Source organism: Epinephelus lanceolatus, chromosome 20 (assembly GCF_041903045.1).
Source record: "Epinephelus lanceolatus isolate andai-2023 chromosome 20, ASM4190304v1, whole genome shotgun sequence".
Classification (NCBI taxonomy): Eukaryota; Metazoa; Chordata; class Actinopteri; order Perciformes; family Serranidae; genus Epinephelus; species Epinephelus lanceolatus.
Window position 1 is genome coordinate 13,325,076 of NC_135753.1, and position 13,034 is coordinate 13,338,109.

At 40.5% G+C, this 13,034-nt stretch overlaps 1 protein-coding gene across 4 annotated transcripts in view; it reads right to left on the reverse strand.

Annotated features, from left to right (window-relative positions):
- The window catches only part of arhgap21a (Rho GTPase activating protein 21a), a 112,529-nt gene that overhangs the window by 28,977 nt on the left and 70,518 nt on the right, over nt 1-13,034 (reverse strand). For all 4 annotated transcript variants that reach the window (XM_033638308.2, XM_033638307.2, XM_033638306.2 and 1 more), the window contains 3 exons: nt 3,987-4,079; nt 1,317-1,395; nt 878-932 (listed from right to left, as the gene is read on the reverse strand). In XM_033638308.2, coding sequence (XP_033494199.2) covers nt 878-932; nt 1,317-1,395; nt 3,987-4,079 — 227 coding nt within the window. The remainder of the gene's footprint in view (nt 1-877; nt 933-1,316; nt 1,396-3,986; nt 4,080-13,034) is intronic.

Genomic DNA, 13,034 nt, shown 5'->3' on the forward strand with positions numbered 1-13,034 from the left:
AATAATTGCCATCTATTTTGATAATCAATTAACTGCTACTTTTTCTGCGTTTCTCTGTTTTACACCATATTAAACTGAATATCTTTGGGTTTTAAATTGACAAATTAACACATTTAAATACATCGACTTGGACTCTGAGAACTGGCCTAGACAATTCTCCCAAATTTCTGCCATTTTACAGAGAAGCCTTTTATCAAGAAAACCTCAGACGATAAATCAATGATGAAAATAATTGTTAGCCCATGTCAGAGTTGAGTATTGCTTCATACAAAGATTTCTGGGCTTTGCTTGACGGACTAGATTTACGGTTTTGAGGACTAAGATAAAAATCAATCTCTCTGTGCATCACAAACAAAACTGGAGTCAGGAATTGTTTAGCTAGCTTAGCATAAAGCATGAAAACATGGGGAAATCGGCTAACACAGCTCATGCAGGAACTATTTCTTGGTGATAACAGCTGCATGGAGTGATGGGTTGCCAGGTTGCACTAATCCTGCACGGGACAAAAACCTGCGTTCACTGACCGTATCTGACAACATGCCCTATAATGGAAGTACTGGGTGGATGGACAAATTGATTTTCCACAGAGAATTAGTTACACTACATCCACCCCATTTTTAAATTTCTGTGCACATACAGGTTAAACAAACAATATAAAGCCAAGATACGCCCTTCATCACCAGATAAAACTGCATTTTAATTGCAATTAGACTAAACTTCACAAATAAACAGTTAAATAAATAAAACCACAGAGCACTGGTCTGGTGTTAAAACTCCTCACAATCACAAATCTTTTATTCATGGTTTTCTGTTGTGTAAACAAAAAAGAAGCATTTTCAAGCACACTTGCAATATTTACTGATGAATAAATGCTTACCAGCTGCAAAATGTCCTCATCCTTTGGCATCACACAGAGTTCCAGTGAGGCATCGCTGATGGAGGCAAGAGTGTGCAGGACGAGAGAGAATGGGAGTGAAAGTGAGAGAAAAGGAGAGAGAAACTGTTATACCACGGGGCACAGACTGTGGAAAGTCATGGCACTTCTCAAAAGGATAAGTTCAACTTGTAAAATCTAAACTTTAATAGCTGCAGTTTAATGAAGTGTTAATGTTATAAGCGTGCTTGTCTGTGATAAGGACGTAATTCTCTCTGGAAAAGTGAATGTGTTTTTTTTTTCTGGGAAGTTTCACAACGGCTCCGTCTCATTTTCTGTGTTAGTCCACAAACATGCAGGGGAGTGTTGGCAGTGGTCTGAGTCAGTCAGGCTCTTTCACTCTGTGTATATAAACCATAAAATTATATGACAGCATTCTTACCTGTTCTGGATCAAGGCTATGACTTGCGAGTAGGTCTTCCCAATGATGCTCTCTCCATTCACCTTCACTATCCGGTCCCCTGGATAGAATTAGAGTAATGCATCACAAACCTGCTGTTTACTGCTAACAGGAACATGACAAATGAGCTCTGCACTGAGGGTGCTCTGATCGATCAGCCAACAATCGTTATCAGCCAACATTTGTTCTTAACAGTTTGATAGTGATCTCTATGAAGCTGATCAGATGACACAAAACATGCCAGACAATATCTCTGTGAGCATCTACAATGGCTTCACTGCTCCAGCAGCTCTACCAGAGGTAGAAAATGGTGTGCACTGTTTTGCTTCAGTTTCTGGGTTGAACACAACAGGGTGTTCATCACTCCATCTTTCACGTTTAAACAAGAGTTGCTACGTTTTGGCAGGGCTGAACGCACCCCAGGTGTCTAAAAAGACAATAAATTTGCAAGGTGTGTTCCACTGAAATCCATCGTGAAGGAACAAAGCAGCAACCTCCTGGGCTGAAAAATGAAGCCAAAATGTAAGTGCCAAAAACTGCAGTTCTTTGAATGTCCACTAGAGGCTGGCTCAGGAAGCCAGTCAATCGTCATAGACCCTTGTGATAAAATCCCCAACTTTACAGCAGAAATAAATGTGTTTACAGCCTGGAACAAAAAACGGTTTTGGTCTCTAAAGCTAATTTCTCCCTGTACAGGGGATGATATTTTTTTTTCATATAACCCACATTTTAACATTTTATCGAGGCTTAAAGTTTCGCATAATTAAGTGCGGGTTGCTTTGAATGGCAGGCTGTCTGCCGATACTGTCCTTGGCTTCTCAGTCAGATCCACCCCTCGCTCCTCTACAACGCCAGCCTCTCATCCAAATACCACCACTTCTGGTTCCAAAAACCCAAGATGGCAACGACCATAATACCAAGCTCGGGGCTTCAAAACAGGAGTCCACAAACCAGGGGGTGACATCACAGTAGCTACGTCCATTATTTTTACATTACTATGGGAGGAATGCAACCAAAAAGTGGAAAATGTTGTGCATGTTGTTTGCCAATAAATAAAGTTCTCAGTTTATGACATGGTCTCATCTCTTAGGCTTAGTTGACACATACACAGTTATATTTAAAACGTAGCTTTTTCTATGTTTTTTGGCCTTTCGTTGATAACTGAAAACAGACCTTTTGTCCAGAATGAAGATTTTCATGAACTCTGTTTTCAGTGTTGATGTGTAGACAGGGGGAACTGACTTTTAGGCTTGTGAGTGTGCTGTTATCTCCTTTATGTGGCATCACAAATGAGGCAAAATTTCGTGCAATGGTGGATGTGTCAAAACTAGTGCTTGCGCTAAGGTTGCTAATAGGACATTTTACGTGTTTACACATGTATGTATAGTAACTTCCACTATACTGACGAACAGTTGGCCGTCAGAATGAGGTCACAGTTTTTATCAGGGTGCTGATCGGTCAATATCTGCATCTTTTTCTTTTTCTTTATGTGGCTTTAGGGTTTATGTTATATCGCCGCCTGTTGGTTTGGCTGCTCTTGACAGCACCTGAATTGTGTCTGTGTTTTCATTTGGATGGCGATTTTTGGAACGAAGGAGGTAAAAACCCCATTTTCAAAACACATCCGTGTCCATGTGGAATACGCCATAATTGTAATACCTAATATACATTGTTGTTAAGAATAGTTAAATAAATAATGCTTCACAATAAATAAAAGACTTCAAATAGACCTGTTAATGGCTAAAACTGCTTCCATCAATTCATGATCGACCCCAAAAATCCAGATTGGCCCATCCTTACTCTACATGTCTTTACTTCTTCACCCAGCTGCTCAGCCAAAAAAAAAAAAAAAAAAGATCTGGAATCCAGTCAATATGGTTATTGACCACAGAAACCACTCTGGAGTTGCTGCTTCCAGCACAAACACACATCTGTGTTTAGATCAAAAGGAGAATACCAATATGTGTTTATTTGAAGGCCCCCCCCATGCGAAGGATTCATCCCCATTCAAGTTTTCTGAAGATGGCCATCTTACAGGAAGTGAGGCAAGGTGAGTTTAGGAGAGCAACTGGATAATTGTGGGAAAACACTGCACTCCCTTATCCCAGGAGAGGAGAGCAAACAGATAAAAGCAGACAGTTTAGAGGGCTTGTCCAGCCCACTTAACATTTCCTGTAATACAGAGTGCTAATCTGGCAGTAACGCTGACAGAGCTTCAGCTATCACCTCCATTTCACTAGAAACTGGAAGGAGCTGATTCACTTTTTCACTCGAGGGGGGGTAGTGTAAGTATTTTTATCCCTGCTGCTTAAAATTAGAAGTGATTCACAAATCAATAAGAGAGAAAACAAAGTCGTAGAAAAAAAAAAAACAGAATCAGGGGAAGGTTGGAATAACAGTGTGCATATTACACTTTGTTCAACCTCCCACGAAGGAGCCATCTGTTATTTTGTAACTTGTATCTGTTTTCCCTGGCAGGTTACAAGGAGGTGGAATTACCTACAGTACAAACGTGAAGAAATCTTGGCATCAAACGGCGCTTTGAGGTCAGATGTGAGACAGGCAGAGTTAATCATAAGATCAGCCGGTTATCAGAAGCAGTGTGGCGATCTCCATAGAGACTGTGTGTGTGAGTTACATGTGTGTGTGTACCTGTACAGAGTCCAGCTCCGTGGGCGGGGCCTCCCTCCTTCACTTGCTTGACGAAAATGGTGTCCATTGGCTCCAGACGGTTCCGCTGTCTCCCTGGCAACAAGAGAGCACATGCAGCGAGGCGATTGGTCACATAGTGAGGAAGAGAAGCAGCAGTACAATCAGAACTAGGCCATGTTGCACTAGAACTGGAAATTTAACTGCAGAAAGAGTGACAGCAGTGCACATGTTTCTCCACATTTTCTCACTCACTCAAATGATACAAACTTGAAGGATGTCTTGGTTGTAAAGTCAAGTAAGCAGGTAACTTCAGAGTAAAATTAATCTAAAGGAAATGGCTGAGTTGTCAGTAAAGCTGAAACAATTATTCAATTAATCAACAGAAAATTAATCTTAACTATTAGTTTAATTTCTTTTGAAAACAAAAATGACAAACACTACTTTACAGCTCCTCAGCGGTGAGGTTTTTTAACTTTTCTTTGTCTTATGTCATTATAAATAAGACATTTTTGGGGTTTTGGACTGTAGGTCACACAGAAAAACATTCAAAGACATTGTGCTGGCATTTTAGACCAAAATATTATCCGATTCATTCAGTAAATCGTCAGCAGATTAATCGCTAACAAAAAATGACTGCTAGAGGCACTTATAAAAGCATGAATTGAGTAGTTATGTTGGAACAGTGCAAGTATTGTTTCTCCAAAAGATGCAACTTGAGGGCAAAATGTGAAGCTCTTTTGACATTCTGTATAGAAAGACAACAGCTGAGTTGTCAATATTAAGAAGTAGATATCTGAATGCAGAATTATGCCTGTCTGACAAAATGTGGAGAACCTTTATTTATGTGACACAAGACTTATTTGTTCTTTGAGTAAATAAAAATATGTCTACAGTCTGAGGATTAGGGGAACAGCTTCTCAATCATCTTAACTGGCTTTTGCTACACAATTTTCAGGGTTATTGTCAAATGAACATCAATTATACAGCAGTTGTTGGCACTGAAAAACACAGACTCCCTCCAACAATGCAATTTAAATATGTAAAAAATAGTAATAATAGTAAAAAAGTGTGTGGGGGATTTATTGATACATTTAACAGCCCTGCAGATCGCCTTATTCTCAATTCTGATCAAAACTACTTTCAGATTTCTAAATCAAAACACACGAGCTCTTTCTCAGTGAAATTGGTAATTTAAGACAAATAAGTTTCAGGGTTTTATGAAACAGCAAACAGGGGAACTAATTCTTCCTCTTCTCAAAGTATTCCTTAACATCCCAAACATCACTGTCCCACCCACTGAATCTACTCTGCTGTCAGATGTGTCCTGAGCTGCAGAACAGGACAGTGAGGAGAGGTCAGAGTGTGCTGACAAGGCTACAAGCAAACAGACCACAGGGGAGTTTGGTCTCATATGACAGGGGAAGGAACAGCATGGCATGTCGTGTGATGTGCATTTGGCAAACTAGCTGATGGAATCCAGCTAATCAAGACTAAAAAAAAATCACAACTAACTTCTTTAAGATTCACATCTATTTATAGCAGTTATGTGCATGCAATAAACAGGGAGGGACTGTTTGTGTGTCTGATTAAAAACAGCCAAATCGTCTTTCCCTGAGCCGTAAGCCTCAATCTCAGTTGGCCTCAGCTGCCTCTTAGAGGCCACAGGCTTTGAGGAAGTGCAACATCAGAGCATCCCACTGTTCTTTCCTCAGGGAATGCTGACTGAGTATGCATGCTCTTTTCATGAACGCCCTGCCTCAACATTTACACAGCGGCAGCAGGTATGTGCATTTATGACCCAGTCCTATGTGGAGCCCTGAACAGCTGGACTGCAGCAGATGTGGGTTCAAAGTGTTGCTGAGGAGTAACTTCAAAGATGAGGAGCTAATCATGAGATTGCTCAACTTGGTTCAGGAATCCAAACCTGTAACCCCTTCCCTTAAAATCCTGACTATGGCCAGCTTGCATTTAGATATTTTTGGGTTCCTAAACTTGACAATGTTTAAAGTATGAGCTGGTGTAATGTAAGCAGATCACCTTAGATGTCCCTTTGTGATAATGGCATGAAAAGATGTACAATGCATTTGCTAATGCACGCTGCTGCCTCCCTCCTGTGGCAGAAAAAGTTACTGCAAACTATTTAAATTTGTGACATCCCGTGTTTTGATTCAGATTTCAACTTTCCAAAAGCATGTAAGAGCAACAACATCATCAAAGTGAGTTTAAACTGACACTCTGGCCCTTTTACACCTTATAAAAACACTGTAATCATCAGCACAACCTTTGCTTGAAAGACATTTCTACAAAATAAAAGATCACAGGTAGCCAATGTACCCCTTCTGAAGTGCCACTGTATTCCTACCCTGTTCATTCACTGTGAATTACTGAATACACTCAAAGTTTGACGGAGATGTTTTTCAGTTGCAGGCTTGTTTTTGATCCAGTAGAAGGCAGTGCAGCGCATAAAATGACTCATCATAGTGAGGAACCGAGTAGAATTGTTAAAGACAACACTGTATTTCCATTCATGCTCTTACTGGACGACCTGGTAGCTGATTACATGACAATAGCTTCACCTATAGAAATAACTTGCAGCCCCTTTACAGAGCATGACTGCACTGATGCATTTATGTGCAGCACCTCTGACACAATGTAGGACAGGACTGACCCGAGGTGAAGGTACAGATGTTAACAAATGCTCGCTCTACCTCTTCCCTCCTCCTCCACTCTCCGTGTACTCTGCAAATTCCCAATCCCGAGCCAATCTCACCGAGCTCCAACTCTGTTGCACAAATTGGATTTCTGGAAGTTTCCATGCCACGCAGCTGGATGAGCGGGATTAAATGTGGAAATCTAAAGCTTTGGATATTTTTAATGCTCCAAACTGTCTTACCAGAGCATAAACTACTGTGTGGATTAATGAAATACATCAGCCTGCCTCAAAATGACTTTGTCTGTTCCAAAACACAGAATGAGTGTTGAGTAACCTCAGCTACTCTTGGGTGGTACTTGGGGCAAATGTTTCACCATTGGACAAGGCACTACATTTACATGCCATTACATCATTTTACACTCTAGTAAGCAGGTGCAGGCTTGTAGCAGAACTTCGCTTAAAAGTAGGTTTAAATAATTAGGTTATTTTCCCTAAACTGCAGTAGATGACACATAAGTGAAGTTAACCACATCAATGCCATTCAGTGTGGCATTACGTAAAATGCCAGTGTAGTAAACCAAATAAATTAACTTTTTATTTTATTACACACCTCCTTTAGTTTTATGTGACAAAGTCTTTATCATTTGGCATCTAAATGACCAACATAAGTCAAAGCAAGTGTGAAAACACTTTAAGCTTAATTTAGCACCTTAAAACTGTCCCTTACTAAAGTTGTTAATTGTAAAAAGGGCTGAGCAATATGGAGAAAATCATATATCACATTATTTTTGACCAAATACCTTGATGTTGATATCGTGACAATATTGTAGGATTGAATATTGGTGCGTTCACAAAACATTCATGCAGTAAGATTTTTGATAAATAATCATCAGTAATGTGGATATGAAGACGAAGTGGGTAATGGCAAACAATGGAACAGCTAGAACCACGCATATGATGTTACGATATCCAAAATCTAAGAGCCTGTTTACACCTGGTATTAACATGTGTCGAGGGTGATCAGACAACAAGTGGACATTGCTGAAGAAAGAAATGCTGAAGAAAGAAATGCAAACCACCAAGATTCATGACTCCCAGTGTCCACATACTCCGTCTGCGCAGCACCACAGATCTGGAGCGACCAACAGCGCGTACTTTCTGGAGCGCCGTGCTGCATAGCGGAGCCACAAGCTCACACGTGGGAACTGCGAAATCACGTGATAATAAGCACCATTTACTCCATTTATTTTTTAAAAATTGAGAGTTTACAATCCGTAGTCCGTGCATTGTGTTTTATTTTGAAATTTACCGGATGCTGTGTGCGTTCCGTTTCTGGTTTGGTGCGATCTGAGCTATGTGGCTTGATGTGCTATGGGTGCGCAGTCGCTGAAAAATAGACCTGGCGCGTATCTCCGACAAAGCGAAACGCTGTGGCGTTTCTGGGACACTCCAGAGACACTGTGTGGTGCACGCTGTGGAAATGAAGCTATTCACTAGAATGGGAGGGTATATGCTACGCAGTGCGTGGCGCGGCAACGGAGTATGTGGAAATTGGGGGTTAAGATCCACCTGCCAAGGTGATGTGGGACAAATTCGTCCACATATCTTTTTCAGTGTAAACGCTAATATGTCCTGATGCATCCCCGACAAGGGCATACAAGATATACCCATCCATGATGCAGGATGTGGTAGTTGTTTTGATGAGGGAGCACTAACACTCTGTAAGTTGCCCACTTTACAACAAGTTGAACTGAGTGTTGGAACTGTCCATCATTTTTTTGGATCACTGAAACTCATGTTAATACCAGGTATAAACAGGCTCTTAGACTATATCAATATAATTTAAGTAGCAGCCCTGATTGTATTCTCTGACTTTAAAAAGCCACAAACTGACCTCTTTTATTGCGTCTTCCACATTCTTGTTTTAAAGCGCAGGAAAACAAAATAATGTCTCTATGTGAACCACAACTCGTGTCAATTATATGAAGCAAAAAAATATTTCTTTTCCTTACTGTAAGTTTAATACAACCCTATCTGGTCCGATCTAGCAGTCACCGGCCATCCACTGGCTGGATGTCTGCTCTCTGGCCTCAACAAGCTCTGGTTTGGCTGTCGTCCCTGGCTGCACAGCTGGGCCCAGTTGTGTCGGCCAGCTCCCCGCTCCCCCGTTGTTTTGGGTTAGATAATGTTATTCTTCAGAGGGCTGGGCCCGCTGCCCGCTCACTGCATTAACCCTCGTCTAATACCTCTCCCTCCAACTCGCTGTTCTTTACCATTTGTGTCACTCTCACATTTACAAACACCACACCCACATACAAATGTACCAGTATACAAAAATATACAAAAGCCTATGCAGATGTGTTGCTTGTTCTTCGCTCTGACACTGAGAGAAGGAGTAATTTTTTTCCAAACACACAGGCGGAGGAGGACTGTGTATGTGTTTAGATGGCTATCTGTGTCGGATCTCTTTCAGCAGAAAAATATGAAAATGGGAGGCACATAATCCTGGCATAGCGTATCCCCCCACAGTGTGGGAAGGTCAAAGCACAAGTACACTTTACATAAATCCATAAACTCCAACTTCCTTCAAAAGACCTGCTTTTTTTCATCGTCAAACTCTCAAAGACTGCTTTAAGACAGCAGATGAAGCCATCGTGAAAATAAATACTGTAATTCTGTCTTTCTTTCTCCCATTCCCACGAAGAAATACTCTGCGCAGTTCACACATAGAACTAGTCCAAACACAACTTCACTTTGAAAGCTTAAACTCTGCTAAAACACCTGCGTAGCCCAGTCCTGACCTCCTTGGAATATGCAATAAACCCACATCCTCACAAACTGTGTCAATAGACGGATGGCAAAACAAATGTAGGTGCCAGTCTCAGATGGACATGTTTTATTTCAGTGATGGCTGCACTTTGTAAACAGCCACAGCACAGCCACAGTTTGGAGAAGCAGGCTGGAGTCTGACAGGGAAGCTAAGCGATGTAGTACTGTGAAAAGGGACAACAATAAAACGTATTTTAGCCACCTAAAAAAGTCCCACCTAAAAGATAAAATCTATCACAGATTAAATGTACACTATGCTGAGAGTATTTTCAGTTTTACCTTCCCATAAGACAGCCCGTTCCAACAGGAAAGCCATTAACGGCTTCAGTTTCACATCTTTGTTCTCTACAAAGCCACCAGACTCCACTGACAAAAACAGTCATTTTGGCTCACTGAACGTAAGAGCTGCTGGTCTACCACCGCTTTAATCAGTTAATTTGTTTGTGCTATTGTGTGACTTAAGTGAACTAACCACTTTAGATGCCAAAGTCACACAGTAATACAAAATAATAACTGATTGAGGCAATGGTAGACCAGCAGCTCCTGTGTTCAGCAACCTTAACGCACTGTTTTTCTCAGTGGAGCGTGGTGATATAATGGCTTTAGTTCCTCGCCGGAAATCACTGTCAGACGGAAAGGTGAAGTGGTGAAAATACTCTCAGTGTCAACAGCCATCTACTACAGGCAACAGAATAGACTATGGATAAGTACCTCATACAACCCCACTTCAAAAAATCTGAACTTTCCCTTTAAAGTCCCCAACATCGCAGACACCATTAAGTCCACTGTTTGTCTTTGCATGTATGTAAATAAGTAGGCTTACTTGATTTATTTAGCGCATTTCTAAACAGCAGTTACACAAAGAATATAAGAAATATAGCCCGACTGATACTTTATTTTTGAGTCAAATACTAAAATTTCCATTTTGGACAGTTTGGTTTAGCCACGTTCGAAGCCATTGTAAAATACTATATAAACACACAGGGACACAGAGCTAAAGAGGGCAACTGAATCCTGAAACACTTATCATCCACCAGGACAAAAACAGTCAGAAGTGCGCAACGCTGTAATTCAATGTATGCACAATAAACTTAACAGATGACGCAAAAGAAACAAAGAGAGCCTACTGGGATTTATGTTTGAGTGGCCAAGGAACCCACTGTGTCCTGCTGAGTCACTGGAAAAATATTTGTCATTTCTGCTCCCAATCCAGCAGCTTTTTATCTCTATCCAAAGTGGACAATCTACACCAAAAATTTACAGTAAGTTATCAATGTAACCTTAGCTAGCTTGCACATTTTTAATTTGTAGCCCATTATGCTCACTGTTTGACATGTCATTATATTATTTTTGTTACAGTGTGGCTCAGTTACTCAGCAAGCATCCGGGCTACACTGTAACAAAAATGACAGCAATGGCAAGTGACAACAGCTCAGGCAAAGTGAGCGTAACAGCTGATAGATAAAGATGTGGTTGTAATGCATCTACAAAATGATTCAGGGTTCCGACACATTTTTATGAATGAATTTCCAAAAACTTTCCAAAACTTTTCTATTAAATTTTACCCTATTTCCTATATCATATTTGACTTTATTAAATTTGTTTTAAATGGCAAAGCCTATATATCGATTTGGTTATTCAACAGTTTCGAACATAAACATTGGGCATTAAAAGTTCACTACTGACAAAAAAACTCAAGGTCCACTTACTAGCTTTTTCCAGAACTTTTACATGCGACCCCTGGTTTATCTCAGCTGTCACCAAGACAGCTTAGTTGTCATTACATGACTCAGCTAAGTATACTTCATTCATATTCTACACCAGAGACCCAAGGAAACTATTAAAGAGGGAAAGGACATGATGTCAGCGACAGCGTTCAAGGAGCCAGACTTTGGTGCCAGTTCTATTGAAGTTAATGGGGAAGGCACAGCAATCACATCACTCAGCAGTCACATCACACTCTAACCTATCATGTCTGTCTGTGCAGTTACACCTTTGACTGAAAAATCCTTGCACCAAATTAAAAAAACACACATTACATGATGCTCCAATTGGGCTCCAAACAAATCACAGACGTCTCTTAAGCCCCTGTTTGGTCCAAGTTTAATTACTTATTGATCATTGCATACATATACCCGCTAATAGCAGGTATCCTTAGAAATCTTGGATCCAACAGCAGCTTCAGATGTAGCTGCTAGACTGAGACATGATCTGTTTGGAGACCAATAACAAGGAAGACAAATGTGCATAATTAGATTTAAAAAAAAATGTCACAAAGCATCATGTAATGTGTGTTTTTAATTGGTGGAATTTTTCAGTCAGACTTGAAGCAACAAAGATATGATGGGTTATAGTGTGATTTGGTTATAGTGCCTGCCCCATTGACTCCAATCAAACTAGACACCAAAGTCTGGCTCCTCTATTCTTCTTTTATAGTGTCCTTGCAAAGACTAGTGACCAAGGACAGAGACAACTGCGCTATTTCCATGACAACGGAGCAAATGCTGTCAGCTAAGGAAGAGATGTGGTGGAAGGTTCTGAAAGAAACACTAAGGCAAGGACATTAAGAAAAGATGTTTTTGTTAAACTGTTAATTACCTCAGAAATAACTATGGCATTTCTGCAAAGCATATTTCCTACAATAAACTTTCAATACCATAAAGTGTATGTTGGCTGCCATATACACCACTACCAATAAATCTATATCTGATAAAATATCATAAACACAAGGTGCACAAACCAAATAAAGAGTAACATGCAACTGTACATGTACATGTACATGTATCAGCAGGGATAACTTCATGGAGAGCTTCACAGTGAGTCACTTCCATGACTGTAACACTAACCTAGGAGAAACATGCTGATGTAGAAACACATGCCTGACAGCACCACTACATCACAACAGATTCTCGCATAAACACACAGACACAGACACAGACACACACACACACACACACACACCTGGTGTTTTTTCCACCACAGACAGGAAGGTGGTTGAGTACTTTCCATCACTTTTTTTTTCTAGGAACTCCAAATACCAAAATCCACCCAGGGGAGAGAGGATATGCACTGACCACACAGCAAAAAAAAAGTGGATCCAGTGTTTTGTTTTCTTTCTGTAAAACAAGCCAAATTATCCACCAAGGGAGTTTGAGTTCAACTGAGGGAACAAGTGACAAACATCTGGAGACAGATGGGGTGATTTTATCCTAAATTCTGGCTCTTGCCTTAAGAAATGTGTGAAATGAGCCAACTGGCCGTGAATGTAGTGGGTGGTGTCTGTTTTTTCTAGTCTTTCCAATATACATAAACACAAGAGCAAACGTGTAAAGAAAGGATTAAACTGTGTGTTTATCTGTCAGTTGCAGTCGTTAGCATTTCAGCTAACAAGCAGGCTACCTACAGTAGCACTAATTACATACATTTGTGGGATTACAGGTTAAAAAGCTGCATTAACAACAGCACATTCACTCTGTAGGATTTCCTCACAGTGTGGGAGCTGGTCCTGATTGCTACTCTATCAGAGTTTAGGCTAAGGTTAGCAGATTTGGCCAAGTTTCAGCCCA